Source organism: Macrobrachium rosenbergii, chromosome 28, assembly GCF_040412425.1.
Source record: "Macrobrachium rosenbergii isolate ZJJX-2024 chromosome 28, ASM4041242v1, whole genome shotgun sequence".
Lineage (NCBI taxonomy): Eukaryota > Metazoa > Arthropoda > Malacostraca > Decapoda > Palaemonidae > Macrobrachium > Macrobrachium rosenbergii.
In genome coordinates this window covers 8,040,429-8,058,230 of record NC_089768.1, presented here as the reverse complement: position 1 = coordinate 8,058,230, position 17,802 = coordinate 8,040,429, and the positions used below count along the sequence as shown (strand labels likewise).

General features: G+C 41.2%; 1 protein-coding gene across 4 annotated transcripts in view; it reads left to right on the top strand.

Annotated features, from left to right (window-relative positions):
* Positions 1-9,820: 9,820 nt before the first annotated feature.
* The window catches only part of Mau2 (Mau2 sister chromatid cohesion factor), an 85,607-nt gene continuing 77,625 nt past the window's right edge, over positions 9,821-17,802 (top strand). For 2 of the 4 annotated variants that reach the window (XM_067129941.1, XM_067129940.1), the window contains exons 1-2: positions 9,821-10,213; positions 17,563-17,742. In XM_067129941.1, coding sequence (XP_066986042.1) covers positions 9,989-10,213; positions 17,563-17,742 — 405 coding nt within the window. In that variant the 5' untranslated portion in view covers positions 9,821-9,988. The remainder of the gene's footprint in view (positions 10,214-17,562; positions 17,743-17,802) is intronic. The other 2 variants (XM_067129943.1, XM_067129942.1) reach the window with 2 other exon arrangements.

Genomic DNA, 17,802 nt, shown 5'->3' with positions numbered 1-17,802 from the left:
ACAAAAAATGTTTTTTGCTCTGTGAGATGATATTGATGTTCTGAACTTTAAAGTGTAAACAACAAAAAACATTTATTGTTAACTGTGAAATATTTGTCATTCCTATACTTGGTAAAGGTGACTTTTCATGTTTTCACTTAAACTTCTTTTCACACGAGAACTCCAGTTGCAGGTGGTGTATGCAGACACAAAATCAAAAAGTTCAGTAATACGAATGTGTTTATAAATGTTTTGATTTGTTTTTATATTAAATATAAATGATTGCTGTCAGCTTTTTTAAGGCAAAGGAATAACAGAGGGAAACATTGAACAAAGAAAAGTGTCACAGTCTAGCAAGAGGTTGGGGCATATACAGTATAAGTCACAGTTAAGATTAGGTGTGGACGTGTTCTTTTATGTGAAGAAATTTTTTGTAAAGTCCCTTAGCTCTAATCATTTTCTGCTTGTATGTAGTAGAGGGTATAAGTGGTAATGTAAATGGTCTTGGATGTGTCCATGTCATATACAGGGAAACATTGGATACGATTGGCCTTGTATTAACTGATTTACCTGTTGTGTTTTTTCATTTGTTATCTTGATGAGGCCCTCTTATACACTTGGCTCATAAAGAAACACACAACCATACCTGTAGTTACACTGGTTCTAACAGAATCATTACACAGTATTATATAACACTGGAAGCTGTGGCTATTGATAGTTGTGTTGGTTTGGCCAGTTGTAAAAGAAATCTATCACAAATTTTAAAAATCCTTTTAACCTGCCTTGGTAAATTAAGTATCATTCATTTTTTCAACAATATTTTGTGACATTTTTCAAACTTTCTATAAATTTAGGAAATCAAAAATGTTACTCATTGCCAGTATTTGTGTGGGAACATTGAAATACACAGATCTATGATTTTGTTTTGTACAGGTAATTTGAATTATATATTTTTCTTTTATTTTAATTACATTTTTATAAAATGTTTAAACAGTTATTTATGAAGAAAATATTATGTAATGCTTCAAAGTTGTCTTTCCTTGAATTTTTACCCACTAAGATTTATAAATTAGGTGAGTATGCGTGATTTTGTTTGGTAGTGCAGTAACTAGTACATTTATAACAGTATAGAGAAAACTAAGCATCTGTTTTACCAGCTTTAGGTGTTGTTATACTCTGTGTAATACTGTGAACTAATACACGGTCATCTAGAGTGATGTTGTGGTAATATTGGTTTCAGAAAGTTCCAGCAAGGTGCAGGTAAAATTGTAATGGAACGTACCCAGTTATTAAGTCATTCAATAATCGTATATCTGCTCATTATTTGTAACATCTTGCAAAGTTATATTTTCGTATTGTGTCCAATTCCTTTTTGTTTGTATTATTCTCCTCATATTAATAGTGTGATCAGATATTAATTTAGAAAGGGATAGCTATATTATTAAAAATACGGAATGTTTTAGCGTGTATGTTTGTTTGAAAAGGGGAAGAAAGCAGACCAATCAAACTTGACATAATCTCTCTGAGAACAAATGAGCTGCCCTGGAGGTTGGTTAATAGCAACTGCCTAATTCACTCTAGCTCTGTTCTTCTTGCTGTATCAGTACAAAGGAGATGTGCTTTTGGCTTTATTTTGTGATTATCAGGATTTCCTTGTCATTTTTAGATTTTATTGAATGATTTTAGCGAATAATTCCAAAGTGAATGATTCAACTGATTTTTTGTTGCTGAACCTGCATGGCATTGCATATTATTCTGACTACTCTAGAGCGAGAAAGAGGATGGGGTTGGACAGCATGCTTCATCACATGTTGAACTTGAGTAGCTGATGTGGTCGAGGGAGTTGAATTCTTTTGTTACTCTCTGTTCCCAGTTCTGTTTTTGATCTTGACAAACTGGTGACCCCTAAGGCACTTGGAGCATTGCATAAATCTGGGTATAAGCCTTAGGGACAGCCCATAAAACAGGGTTTCATCTGTATTAAGTTGAAGTTTCACAGTAAGCACTGGAAGTTATTATGGTGAAATATAATTACTGATGTCCTTTTATAATTGATCATTCTTCCTTACCCATTGAGGACCAGTGCATGAACAAGTTTTCCGTACGTCAAAAAACAAACATCATATACCACATACAACCTGCATTTATTTTTTATTCCTTTCATTGGAGGAAAAACTGGCCAAGGTTTCTAATAATCAAGACTGGTAAAAAACCAACCAGGCTTGAAAATTACCTACTATTGAGATGCCCAAATAAGGGAACAACTGAGGAAAAATTAATGGATGATTAAAAGCCGCAAGTGAAATTTAATTAGAAAACGATATGATTGTCTATGACTGGTAATTCAAGTGTTCAGTCACCAGGTACAACACCAAAAACAGTATACAAAGAACTGTGGCTACTATCACTGGATTGTGAAACGGTTAACAGAACAGTTGTATCAGATGCCCTTTAAAAATACCACAATGCTGAAAGCATCGAAATACTTGTAGTAAGAAAAATAAAAATTGCTTAAAATGTCAAAAGTAGGTTTTATATGCCAGAGCGCCTCCAGTGCAAAAACTGCTGCAAACATGGATGTATTGCCGAAATTGGTAACAGTGATGCAAGTTGTGTATTCTGTTAATGAAATGACCTCAAAACTATGTACATGGAATGGTTAGATTTTAGTGGTCAAATTGTGATAAAAGATCAATAACAAACCTATTACATTGTCATATTTGTGTTTCTTGTGCAAAGCTTAAACATCATTTTGTGTAAGAGGAAAAACATCAAATAGCTCAGGTAGGTTGGCATATGCACTTGAAGATTCCTTTGGGCCTCAGTATTGAAGTGAATCACTTTCTGTGGAGTGTGATCCAGCAGTGAAGGAGCCATTGGGTTTTGAGCTGGTCAATTTTGGAGTGGGTTTGTGTTGACAGAATTTAATATGGACAAAATTAGACTTGTTTCATCCCAAACCCATAACTTTGTTATAGCCTGAATAAAAAATTAGGTGGGAGTCACACTGATCTTCTGACATTCTGTCAAGAAGAAAATGTCCTGAGAAGATCAAGGAAGGATGCACTGAAGAACCTTGGGCCCCAAGTTAGCAGGAGTCCAGGAATTAGACTGGAACCCCACTAGAAAAAGGAGGAGCATAACCGTGCACCTGAAGTTTTTGAAAAGGAGTAGCTGAGGGAGCAACAGAAAAGTAGCAGAGGAAGATGAATCTCCAAAACAGCAGCAGAGAGCAAATATGCCTACCTGGTGCCTCCACATATGAAGTAAATCAGTTCCATCATTTCTTCATTTGTTAAAAGTGATTATGTTTATATGGAGAAAACCTTTTAGTAGAAATTATGATTGTCAGTGATAATGCAGTATGGCTTCTGGAAAGGGAATGTTGTGATGTTACCACTAGAAAGAAAAAGGGTTGGATCGGAAGTTTCGCTGACGACGCTGTAACTGCCACTGCCTTCATCCGTCATCACATTCTACTCCTTATACAGTATAAGATAAGCAGACACATGTTATTGTTCATTCTTTGTCAAAATGCACTCCTCAACGGTTATTTTTTCATTGCACTTGGATACACATTTTGCTTTATAATTGTGCCCTTGTAAGAGTAGCCATCGTGTGAGATTTTACTCCCTTAGATTTTTCACCTTCTCATTTGTACAGTATTTATTTATTTAAAGTGTTTAGTTTTGGTGATTCCCTTCTTGTGAGTTTACAGGTGATTACGTTCAGGTATAGTGTATTCATACAGTTATCAAATTTGCATGTGTTAACAAAGCAGTGTTAGGAATAGAGCAATGGGAAGTGGTGGTAATAAGAATATTTTCCACCGTTGGAAATATGCGTTCAACTTAAGGGCATTTCAAAGGTGTGTCAAGGGTCAAGAGTGTATCTTTCTAGCTGCATAAAGAATTACAAACCCTGTTAGATGGCTACGACATGGGTATTCTTTAATAGATTAGGTAAAGAAATATCTGTAGCGGAATAAAGACATAAATTTTGGTCTGGTAACACACGGGAAGATTTTTAGAATAACATTAAACAGTGCTATGAAGCAAAGCTAGTTGTCAATAAGATTTGAACATTGTGTTGCTTATTTTGTTTAATAGACAGACATGGTTGTTCATAGATAGGTGCATCTGCTTTGGTTTTACATGAGGTGTATACATAGTATAAGAAATTACTGTATTCATGTTAGCCACAAGGCGTGGCGGAAAAGTGATTATAATGACAAGTTCACTGTATGCTTAATGTTGTTACTTGATCAAAAACCCCTAAAAGCCTTACATACCAACAATGCCACACTCCCTCTGCAGTTTCTAAATTACAGGGAGATATCTCCCAACCAAATTCAGTATTAATAAGGATAACACATTAATATTATTAATGTATAGTACCACTGTCAAGTACTTCCACTCGCAAAGCAGTCCCTATAGACATGAACTCGGATCATGCTGTGAGATAGGACGAGAGGTGCTCGCCTCTCTCTCTCTCTCTCTCTCAAAATCTTACGAGTACTCGAGCTGATTTACAGACCTTAGAGGACTCGATATCTGTTACCTCGTTTCGATAAGTTACTTGCGTATGAACACAATACACTGTTTATCAGATCAAATTATATTCACCATTCATAAAAACTGAAACAGAAAAATGAAAATGAATTACTCAAAGGGAATTGCAACAACTCAATGGCCCTCAGATGAACCAAGTTACCACAAAATTCAAAGGATAAGGGTAATCACCCTTTCTCAGAGTGCGCACACACACATATATCACTACAGGTGACAAGTTGGAAAGATAGTGCCCAGTTGGGGATTTTTGTTTTGTTTATCATTTTATTTTACTTTTTTAATTGTTTAGTCCATTTTTTACTATTTTTATAAAAGCGTGTACATGTATTTGTTATTCTTTTGCAATTTTCAGCACATTATTCAAAAATTTATGCTTTTAGCCTTGCTTTGAGTCAAGTTTGAAAATAAACACAAGAATTTGTATGTAAATCTTGGTATATTGGTAAAATTATACTTAAAACCCCTAAGCAATGAAGGAGGCCATGAAAGAGAACCGAGCTCAGGCAAATGCAAATGGCAATTTAGAAGTGGAAATTCTGACAGTGGATGGCAGAACAAACCATTTGCAAGAAAATTTAACTGGTGAAAAGGAGGAGGAAAGGACAAGGACAGATAAATGTGATGCAACTACAACTACTGAAGTTAATGAGGAAACAATAAGCAAGAGGATGGCTACCATTTCCTAAGGATAGTGGAAAAAGAAGTTACTGTGTTAGTAGACCTAATAAATAGTGCAGAATCTGACCTGGAACTTTCAGGCAACAAATGAATGAGGAGGTGCAAGGAAAGGTCCTAGCAGCTATAGGAAAAGCCCGCCTCCTCATCGCTCAGAAGGTAGAACAATTTAGAGGCCTCTGTCAACAAAATATTGAGGGGCCCAGAGGCGATGAACCAGCTATAAAAGACGAAGATCTGGCAGGCTTTTGGGATATGGTGTCCATTCAGGTGGACACTGTACACCATCTTTTCAAGGAGATTGGTGATCTTAAAAATAGTGGATGGAAACCTGAACTCCATACACACTAGTAAAAATGTCACCAAAGGTCCAGCTCATAAGAAACCAGCTAAGGTTACAAAAGCTGCTACAAGGTGTTGCAATGAGGAACAAAAGGCAAGAGAAGAGGCTCGCAAGAAACTCCTGGAAGAGAGACAAAAGGCAATGAAGGAGGCCATGAAAGCTAAGCGAGCTCAAGCTGACGCAAATGGCAATGTAGGTGATGTGGAAATACTGGTAGTGAAAAACGATAAGAACCATTTGCAGGAAAAGGTTACATGTGAAAAGGAGGACGAAAAGATAAAGAATGATGAATGTAGTGCTACTAAGACTATTACAGCAAATGAGAAAACAGAGCAGTAGCCAGAATGGCCCGGGATGAAGAAGAGCCCTGAACGAAATGGAGGGCCTGGCTAGGGGCGAGTCTTCTCCAAGAAAGTGAATGTCGATACAAATACGTATTTTGCAGCAGGCCGTGGTTGTGACTGCCCAAAGGGGCAAAAGGAATTTGTCACAGACTGGCTTGATGACTGTGTGGTCGAATACCCTGAGTAAAGTGGGAGAGACTTTGTGTTCCCCCAGCACGAGTCCCTGCTACAATGCTCTGGACATCCAACCCAACATTTGTCCGGCTAACCTGTGACTCATTCCTTCTGCCCTTTTGACAGTCAGTACAAAAAATGCATTTTGCAGCAGGACGTGGCCGTGACAGCCCAAAGGGCCAAAAGGAATTTGTCACAGACCAGCAATGCTCTGGTTTTCCAGCCCAACATTCACTAGCCTGGCTTGTTTCTCATTCATTTTGCCCTTTTGGCATTCAGTTCAAAATATGCATTTTGCAGCAGGACATGGCTGTGACAGTCCAAACGGGCAAAAGGAATTTGTCACAGACTGGCTTGATGACTGTGGGGTCGAGTACCCCGAGTAAAGTTGGAGAGACTTTGTGTTCCCCCCGCACGAGTGTCTTCCTACAATGCTCTGGGAATCCAACCCAACAGTTGTCAGGCCAACCTGTGACTCATTCATGCTGCCCTATAGGTGGTCTGGCCAAAAATACATATTTTGCAGCAGGCCATGGCTGTGACAGTCCAAAGGGACAAAAGGAATTTGTCACAGACTGGCTTGATGACTGTGGGGTCGAGTACCCTGAGTAAAGTGGGAGAAGCTTTGTGTTCCCCCAGCACAGTCCCTCCTACAATGCTCTGGGCATCCAACCCAACAGTTGTCAGGCCAACCTGTGACTCATTCATTCTGCCCTTTTGACAGTCAGTACAAAAAACGTATTTTGCAGCAGACCATGTCTGTAACAGCCCAAAGGGCCAAAAGGAATTTGTTACAGACCAGCAATGCTCTGGTTTTCCAACCCAACAGTCACTAGGCCAGCTTGTGACTCATTTATTTTGCCCTTTTGGCAATCAGTACAAAATACATATTTTGCAGCAGGACATGGCTGTGACAGCCCAAAGGGCCAAAAGGAATTAGCTTGTGACTTATTCATTCTGCCCTTTTGGCAGTCAGTACAAAATACGTATTTTGCAGCAGGCCATGGCTGTGGCAGCCCAAAGGGACAAAAGGAATTTGTCACAGACCGGCTTGATAACTGCAGGGTTGAAATACCTAGAGTAAAGTGGGAGAGATTTCGTGTTCCCCCAGCACATGTTCGTCTTACAATGCTCTGGGTATCCAACCCAACAATCATCAGGCCAGCCTGTGATTCATTCATTCTGCCCTTCTGGCAGTCAGGCCTTGCCAAATGAACTAGACTGAATGATGTTCTCCAGTTCCCTGCTGTACATAACACAATACTTAAAGCTAGCCACTAAGGGTGGTCTAGTAGCCCAACTAAGTGCCATCCCAAGCCCAAATAAATAGGGAGGGTTGGAGTCAGTCCGTAAATTACCCGCCAAAACCAGTGATTATGAAATGATGCAGCCATTGTTGCATGTTACAAAATTTACTAATGGTACAGAATGACATGGCTCCATGTCATTCCAAATTGCACGTCAATTGTGTGTCTGATGGACACATATATGGCTCTATAGATTTAACTCCCACGAGTACAGAACAATGTTTACAACAACTAGACGAGAGGTTTATGACGACGAAAATTCTGTACAGTAATTTTCGACAACACATCCTATGCTTATTTTACTGTGTTCTTACTGGCCTTTAATTCGTAAATCTCTCCATTATAGAGGGAACGTTAGCCATGGGATCCTCCCTTGATTGTGCCTTGCGCATCGTGAACCACACAACACCCTTATCAGCCAGGATTAATAGAGTACAGGGTTAGCCTGCTTCTGACCAAAATAAGGACAATCTATTGCATGACGTCGTCTGACTGCACCTGGCTGAGGTTCAGGTAAAGGAAAGTCATCAGTCAGTATTTGACCTCACCAGAGTGAAGAACACAGAAACTCTCTTAACCCGGATTAAGGCGCTCTTCACCTGGTCAGTCCCAGGATTAATTCAACCAGGATTAATATATAGCACAAAATTTAAACAATTTTCTTATCCTTTTTTATGTTGAATGATGTGGGTTGCTGATGATAGTTAAGACTGTCATTAAAGTATATATATAGATAGATATTATGTATATATATTTATATATGTCTCTGTGTGTGTGTATGTACATATGTACATAAATTAACCAAAGAATGTAAGGAATCATAAGAGAAACAAAGACACACCTGGTCTGGATTTACACGGTTAGGCTTACTGCATTACCCAAATAGTAATAAAAAGACACATGGAGGATTATATCAATCCTTTAATTCAGGATTATATCAATCCTTTAATTCAGCAGTACCTGTAGATTGACAGGGACCTCTCTCACCTAAGGTTGTGAAAGAGAGAGAGAGAATGCGAGTGGGCAAACAATTACTGTAGTGATCCTTCATTTCTTTGTTTTCCTGGTCTTCTACGGTGCATACCAGTGACGTCACAAACATGCGCAGAAACACCAGGACGTCTAACTGAGGCCACTGAGAGTACTCTCGGTGGCCTCGGTCTAACCCTGTACTCTATTGAGTTAATCCTGTTGTCAGCATTGTCATAGAGATGGATATAACTTCAAAGTGTTCATAGTCTTGTATTTATACTTAATCTCCCAGGCCTTACTGGCCTGATTAGTTTGTAACCTTAAACTTACCCTATTTGTTTACTTACAACTGCCTTGTGAGCAGAGCCCTCAGCTCAGTTATACTCCTTTTTTTTTATATTACAATTGCCTGAATCAAATCAACTGCAGTCAGAACTAAGGAATTATAGCCTACTTGGTAAGTAAAGTAACCATTCATTCAGTCTATAACTGGTAAGCATTCCCCAGGTAAGAGTAATATATATATATATATATATATATATATATATATATATATATATATATATATATATATATATATATATATATATATATATATATATATATATATATATATATATATATATATATATATATATATATATATATATATATATATATATATATATATATATATATATATATATATATACGTGTATATATATATATATATATATATATATATATATATATATATATATATATATATATATATATATCCATCCATTCTATGACAATAACTAGAGTTTTCACACTATACTTGACATCAATGATCTCACTCGTCTCACAAATGAGGTTTGTTTACAGTTTCGGAATAGGAATGGGATGGACTTCCCTGTCGGGTGTCCTTCCTGTCCCAGGGGTAGGGCCTCCAAACAACGGTGAAGTGGTGAAGCTCAGAATGCTGTATTCTCATACTTCTTATCACCGCAGTTTAGCAGTAAAATCAACTCTACCCTCTAGCTCCAAATGCTGGTTAACAAATATATATATATATATATATATATATATATATATATATATATATATATATATATATATATATATATATATATATACATATTTATATATATATATACAGTATATATATACACATATATAACTTTAGGTGTTAATTACAGGCTAATTACATTCGTCCGACAAAAATTAAAGGTAAATTCATAATTAGCAACCAAAACCTGTAGAAAAAGTTAAGTTAGAAGGCCAAATGCCATATGGAGCTACTACTTAGTTCTACCATATATATATATATATATATATATATATATATATATATATATATATATATATATATATATATATATATATATATATATATATATATATATATATATATATATATATATATATATATATATATATATATATACACACACACACACAAAATACAGTGTAAGAAATGTATGAGAATACAGCACTCTGGGCTTCACCGTAGTGTTTGGAAGCCGTACCCCCGGGGACGGGAAGGAACCCATCCTTGGAGCCGATACAGCCCCACCCCCTCCGAAATTGTAAACAAACCTCGTCCGTGAGACGAGAGTGATCATTGATGTCAAGTAAAGTGTGAAAACTCTAGTCATTGTCATGGCGAATTCTCAGGATGCATATTATCTCTCACTGTTAGGATTGGCAGAAAGGTTCCGTACCCAGGACCCACCAAATATCAAGAGCTGTCTGCAGTGCTTGCAAGCGGTCTTGAACCTGAGGCCCCCTCCCAAAGTGGAAGCCAGGACTCATCTGCAGCTGGCAAATTTGCTGACCCAGTACACCCACAACACCCAGCTGGCCAGGGACCACCTAGAGCAAGCTGTAAGTTCAGCCTGTCACTTGGTTCTGTTCTTAGCCTGGCTAGCCTGACCCCCACCCCGCTGCCAGGCCTTAGGCCAGGCTAGCCTGGTAGCCTAGGCTGTCGGAGGGCCTAGTGATGCATGCACCATTATTGCAGGGGTAATTCTATATATTAGCTCCGCGCCTGTTTTTACCTTTTCAACTGGTTTTTTCTACACTTAGGGGTTCTTATATTGGCGGTGCATCTGTTTATTGTCGGCCAAACGGAATGTCCCTTCGCTGTGTTTAGTACTGGCCCGGGGGGGGATTGGGTACCCTTACGTTAAAAAGTTATTGTACTTGCCGGGCAGGATATGAACCGTTCGAAACAGACATACCCGTGCTCTGTCTTTTGAAAACAGACGTACCCGTGCTCTGTCTTTTGAAGGTCGCGTATGGAAACCCCTTGTTGGATGGGTTTCAGGGGTTAATTATAGGTTAATTACACTCGAGCGCCAAAAATTAAGGGTAAATTCATCATTAGCAACCAAAAAACTGCAGAAAAAGTTAAGTTAAAAGGCAGTCGCCGCCACGGAGCTGCTATATAGTTCTATCCTTATTATGAAAGGAACCATACTAACCTAACGTACCCTAACTAACCTAACCTAGCAGGCCATGATACTAAGCCAGGGGGCTCTGCCCCCTAGACCCTCCAGTGAAGAAAACTCCACTTTCAACCAAAAGCTCCCCATAACATTGCACATGCTCGATGGCATTCCAGGATGGCCAGCATACAAAAACATATTAGTTCTGATGTTAATTACAGTCGACTGCCAAAAAATAAGGGTAACTTGTTAATAAACAGCCAAAATAGCTTAGTTCAGGAAAAGTCAATTTCCAAGGTAATACCCAATGCAGAGCAACCCCATAGTTCTACCTTATATTTTTCTGACCGATAATCTTGTGCTTTATGAATTTCTAACCATTAGCCTCTACCCCCTGGGCCCATGTCAAGCAGTTTTGAGAGACTTCATTGGAGAAACAGACTGTCTGTGTTTGGGACGACGAGAAACTTGCACAGTCAGTGCACCAGTCAGAGAAGAAATGTATAAATCTTGAGAGAAGAAGTAGACCAGTATACTGTACAGGCCTCATTCGTTTGTACCAGCAACAATTACCAAAAATAAATGGTTAAAGTCTGGAAATGCAGCAAAGACAGTTACAGGCATATCTCTTAAACTAACTTGATTTACCCCCCCCCCATCTGACTTAGAGTTCCATAAAAAAATACAAGTGTGTATCTCAACTAGCTTTTCCTAACCTAACCTAGGGTGGAGGGTTCTTACCTTTCCCAAGTTTTTGAAAAATTGTTTGTTCCTACACAATATACAAACCTTCGGTCTTTACATAGGAGTACGTGTCAGCGCAGCTGGAAACGACTGTTTAACTTTTAAACAAGGTGGTTAGGTAGTTAACTACGGGATGCCAGGTGGGAGTCCCACCCACCCAGCCGGTAAGCATTCAGTTTGCTTTTGGCCGTCACACTATGCGTTACCCTCTACCCTGCTTGCCATTTCTCTTTGTTTTGGTTTACTTCCCTGGTGGGATCATTACCTTTTCTGTTTGTTCCTACACGATATACAAACCATCGATCCTTTACATTAGGAATTACTTACAGCGCAGCTGGAAACAGCCGTTGAACTTTTAAACAAGGTGTTTAGGTAGTTAACTACTGTCTGGTAGGTGGGAGTCCCTCCCGCCCGGATGTAAACATTCCAATTTGCTTTCAGCTGTCGTGTGGTGCAGATGTGTGTTCCTCCCTCTCTGCCCTGTTTGTTGTTGAGCTGTTTTTCCTGGTGGGATCTTTCTTTGCTTTTTGCTTGAGTATATGTGTGTTTGTGATTTTATGTACGAAAACCCATGAATCTGACAAGCCTGTTTATAAGGCCGCCTTCCCTCAGCGTGTGTGTCCTGGGGTTGGCGGCAAGAAATGTGGTAGTTTCCACTCGTATGTTGAAGTTGATCCTCACACCTTCTGTTCCTCCTGCAGGGGGCATGTTTGCTCACATGATTCTACTTGTGTTGAGTGTTGCTCCTGGTCAGCTGAGCAGTGGGTGAAGTTTGAAGGGAGGAAACGGTATTGGATGCATCGTCTGAGGGTTATAGGCCCCTGGCTACATCCTTGGTGGTCAACCCTTCTTCGTTGCTCCCTCCCAGTGAGCTTCCCCTTCTGGCTGTGTCTCCTTCGGGAGAGGACTCTTCTTTGTCTTCTTTGCTCACCTTGTCAGACATGGAACAATGTGGGGAAGCGGGCGATCGGGACGACCTCTTTTCGGGGGCCTCTCCTCGCTCCAGGGGGGAAATTTTTTCCTCGGAGCAAGAGGAGTCTCCCTCTGCTAACCCGACCATTTCTCTTTCCAGTTAGTCGGTCTAGCAGTTCCTTGGCAAGCAGGAGACTGCTTTGGATGCAGCTTGGCGATCCTTGGGTCTTTCGGGTCCTCCATCCCTGCAGGGCCTCTTCTGTCATCTGGTGAGCACTCTGGTGGTGACTCACGCTGCCTCTACCACCACAACTACCACGGTGACGATAACAGTGTTCACTAAGATGCCGTTGACTGTCTCTTCGCACTTCCCTACCCAAGTGACTTCTGTCCCAGTATCCCAGCACACAGTGCCTCTGCCTCCAGGTTTCGCTGTGGCTCTGCCATTCCTTGTTGTACTGTTAATAATGGTTACCTCCTCTGTGCCCTGTATGATGGTTCCTGCCCCTGCTGCTCCTGTGATCTCTGCTGTCCGTTCTGCTGTTGCTGCTCTGCCTGCTCTGGTTGTCCCTGCTGCTCCTGTTACCGATGCTCCCGCCACTCCTGGTGCCCTGACTGCCCTGGCTGCTTTTGTGATGTCTGCTGCTCCCTCTTGGATGGGGGACTTGACCTCCATCCTGAAGAAGTTGAGGAAGAGGTTCCGTAAGGTGTCGTTGTCGTCATCTTCATTGACTTATTCTTTGTCCTCGTTGTCTGCTACCTCTTCCGAAGTTCGTCGGCCAAAGAAGAGGAAGGCTGCCTCTCCCCTTCTAAGATGTCCCTCCACCGGGCTTCCAAGGGGTTGCCTCCCTCCACAGGGGAAGCAGTGGGATCTCCCGTCAGCTCTTCCTGGCTTTTGGGCTACTGAACCGAATTGCTTACCTCACCAGGGTCTTGTGTTTTGGGAGCTGCTGGCACGCAGACCTCGGTTTGTGCTCGCGTTGCCAGTCCTAAGAAGTCCGCTTCCTAGACTGGTGCTGTGTTGGGTGCTCATTCGCGAGTCACTCTGAGCCCTCAATTCTCTAAGGAATCTCGAGTATCTCGAACTGGTGCTGGAGAGACCTCTCACCGTCCTGGTTCAGGCACAGGGTGAGGGAAAGAGCCGAGTCATGCAGGTATCTTGGCTGTTCCTGCTGGCACTACTGCCAGTGCTCGGCCAGGTTCCCAACCTGGTGTCTCGGTCCCGAGGGTCCAAACACCTGGAGAGACAGAGAGGAGGTCCCCTGTCCAGTCTTCTTCTCGCGAGGTTTCAGCCTCGAAGAAGACTGGGGCACATCAAGAGGACAGCAAGATTGTTTTGGCTCAGCTCACGCGAACCTCTATGCTCTCCTTGGGACAGCGCTTCACCAGGGTGTATGCGCTCTCCTGGACCTGTGGTGCTGTCATCACCACGTGTTGATGACCACACGCGACCTGCCCCCCCCCCCCTGCTGGTTCTGCTGGTAGGACTGGTGGGAGTGCCCGATCCTCCTCACCTGTCCCCTCAACCTCCTGGGGTTTTACCAGGAGGCACGAGACAGACAGGAGGAACTCTGGAGGGTCCTCTCCTTAGAGTTCAATTACAAAGGCCTACGTTCCTGGCTTGCCCCTCGGATCAACCCGGTCGTACACCTGAGTGGTTCTGGATGGATCTAAGGGGTCTGCCGAGGTTCTCCCTCCTACCGGGAGAGTTGATCGGGAGGACCACACCCTGGAAGGACTCGAGGGTTCTCTTCCTCAGGATGGGGACACACCCGAAATACAGAGGAGCTTTGCAGAGATCATCGTGCTGATTCTTCAGCACAGTGATCTCGGAAGGGGCTACGGCCTCTTCTGTGGAAAAAAAAAACTTTTATATAAGTAACTTACCCAGTAATTACATAGCTATTAGTTTCTTTTAACCAGCAGCTGAAAGTTTTGAAATTGTGGGTTACGCTAGCTTGTTTTGGTTATGGCGATGTGCCCTGCCCACTTTTGGGTGTAAGAAGAGGTACAACATAGCAAAGAGGTTCAATTTGTTTCTGCCAACTGTGGTTGAAGGACTGTGGTTGGCAGCAGCTTGAATTTTTAAATTTATACTTTGCTGGTGGTTTGCTCTTTGTTTGCTCTATCTTTGATTGGTGAAGTATTTATTTTCATAGCCTTTTGGCACAATTTAGAGTGTTAGTCAAGTTTTTCATTGGTTTACGACTTTTTGCCCATTTTTGGACTCATCTTAGAATTTTCCAGGATGTCTGATACTAGTAGTTCTAGTATTAGGTATTGTAGCAAAGGCTGCAATACTAGACTGACTAAAGAATCTTACGAGTCTCACACTGTTTGTGTTCAATGTAGGGGACAAACATGTTCAGTGGATTTACGTTGTGAGGAATGTAGCGACTGGGATTTAAAGAAGTGGAAGATTTTAGATTCACATCTTAAGAAACTAGCTAGAGATAGGAAGAGGAAAGCTATTGCTAGGGAATCTAGTAAAGCTCTAGGTAGTCAGGATTCATCCGCTAAGTCAGATGCAACTGCACCTGTAATTTCTTCTGATCCCGTTCCATCTCCTCCACCTGTGCAACCCTCTCCTTTACCCGGCTCTCATGTTTCCCGTCCCAACACCATCATCAGTCTAGAATTGAAAACTGACAGTCACTTTGTGTTAATTGTGCAATCGATCGCTAAATTAGCATCATCAGTCAAAATGTTAATGGATAAGAGTGAGTCAGAGTGCCCCGTGGCGGCTAGTGCAAGTGCAGTGGTAGTGGAGGAGGTGGCTGTTCGGTCCACCTATTCTCCTAGGCCAAGGTCCCTGACATACTCCCCACCACCTGGGAGGAGTCAAACTGGTAGCCTAAGGGAGGTCGGTGGGGTCTGCCCCCAAGCAGTCGCCCCCCTCGGTTCAGTCTGTTGGTGAATCCCAGACTGCAACCAAAGGCCGTTGGAAAGGCCTTCAAGTGAGTGCTCACTGTATGTCTGGCGCTATGCAGACAAGTCACGCCAGCTGAAAAGGCGTGCAGCGGATTTCGAGATTTCTTCTCCTGTTCCTTGTAAGAAGGGCAAGGATTCAGTGCGCCCCTTGTGCAGTCACTGGGATAGCCTGGAGCAATCCTCTTCTCAATCAGCGCCTGAGCAGCCAGCAACTAGCATCGAAGTGCCCAAGCTCCCATTTGCAGATGAGCACCCACTGGCGCCCGTTTACCAGCAGGTTTCATCACTGGCTCCCGTCTCTACAGTGCTCCCTGAGCACCCATTGGTGCCTGCTCCTCCACTGTTTTGTAGTGTCGTCTTGGACATTGTTCCTCCTTCAGTTGACCCGATTCAGAGCAGACTGGATAATATTGTAAGTTTGCTTCAGAAGGCTCCTTCTGCAGCTCAGATGACAGCGGACTTATCGCTTTCTCCTGTTTCTTCTGAAGAAGAGGTTGTTCCAGATCAAGATGCTCCTTCGTCAATGTACTCTGCGTTGTTGAGGTTCCTGCTAGCGACTTTTCCAAACTTCTTTTCGCAAGCTACTCCCTCCTCTCTTGCTTTGACTTTCTTTATGGAAGCCCCCTCAGTTGGTTCTTTGAGGTTACCGAAATTGGTTCTCTCCTCTTTAGCAAAGAAGGCACTGAATGAAGTAGAAGGGTGGTTTTCTGAGAGGAGGGAGCAAGGCAAAGCAGTTTTTTTGTTTCCCGCCTTCCAAGTTGTCCAGCTCGAGTTATAGGTTTTATGCAACTGGAGAAGCGCCTTCCCTGGGAGTCTCTGCCTCCTCTCAGGGAGTCTCTGCCTCCTCTCAGGGAGGCTTCCCCGGCCTTATCGACTCAGCTAGGAGATCAGCTTTCTCCTCAGCCAAAATGATGTTTTCAGCTTCGAAACTAGCGCACCTTCTCAAGAATATTTTTAAGGTTTTCGAAATGGTGAGCTTCCTCGACTGGGCGGTGGGCGCACTAGCGTGCAAGCTTTGAGACTGCTTCTTGTTACCTCAGGAAATTTCTTTGGATCTCTTAGGAGTACTTTCCTGTATTGACAGGGGCATTCGCGATAGTACGCAGGAGTTAGCTAGTCTTTACGCCATGGATGTGCTTAAGAAAAGAGAGCTTTGGTGTTATTTTACTTTGAAAGGCGTCACTCCCTCTCAGAGACTGGCCCTCATTTTCTCCCCCTTGGACAAGACACATCTTTTTCCCCAGGCTACAGAACACGCAGGACCTGCTCTCCCAATCTGCGAGATGCCCCAAGGATTCTTTGACTCTTCCTCCCAGATCTTCGTCTCCTCTGCAGCCTACAGTACTCAGAAGTGTACTGCCTGCCAGCTGGTGTTTGTACCTATAGGTTCCCTGTAGGGTAGAGGAAGTAGATGCATATAGACTGGCACTTACAGATGGTAAAACTATATAGTTAAGAGGTAAATATTTAAAAAATAAATCTTAAAGTAAGTATTTATATATTTATTAATCCATCATTAACTACAATGAATAGTACTCTATTAAGAAAAATTAGAAAGAAAAATATTTAAATGAGTACCTTTCAGTGTCTTCACTCAATATTTTGACAGAAATCAGAGAATGATGATGATGACAATTATTATTTTATTTTCTCAGCTTTCTTTCAGTAGCTGAGGAGGACTAAGTTGCAGCTTTCTGATCATTAAACTATTTTAATGATCAGAAAGCTGCAACCTAGTCCTCCTCTGTTACTGTGAAATTGCATTTACTGTATAAGGATGTTTATTCTGATAAGATTTATGATTAATTTGTAGAATGAACCCAGACACTAATGTGTAAAAGACTTGGGAAATACTTCTTTCGAAATCTTTTTCCTTTACTTTCCCAATATTTCTAATTTAGTGTTGTTTTTGTTAATAAAATACAGCATATGCTATCATCCTTTTTGTATATTTTGTCAGTATAGGAACATTTGATAGTTTTTTTAACAAAAGCAGATTGCCAAATGTTTAGGGAGTTTTTGATTGCTGCATATGTTTTATTAGTATTGTCCAAAATTTTGTAAATGATAGATTTACCCCCAAAAAATTTATTGTAAAATTGGTTAACTGTGAAATACTAACATTTTCAAGTTGTTTTCTTATAGGTGTAGTAATAAATCTTAAATTTGTAAGTGGATTTTTTCTCTTGTATCTGACAGTGGAACCTTTCAATGAATATAGCTGGGTTTGATGATGTGAGATTTGAAGCTGCAAGTGAACTCGCAAAATTGTATGAACAGACTGGAGGATCCAATAATGCCAAGGTTGTATTAATGAGGGCAACAGAACTCTCAAGGCAAAATATATTTTGGCATTGCCGCCTAATATTTCAAACAGCTGTAAGTTGATAACCTTGACTTTTAAATGAAATTATTTATCTGTAGTATCTAGTATAATTG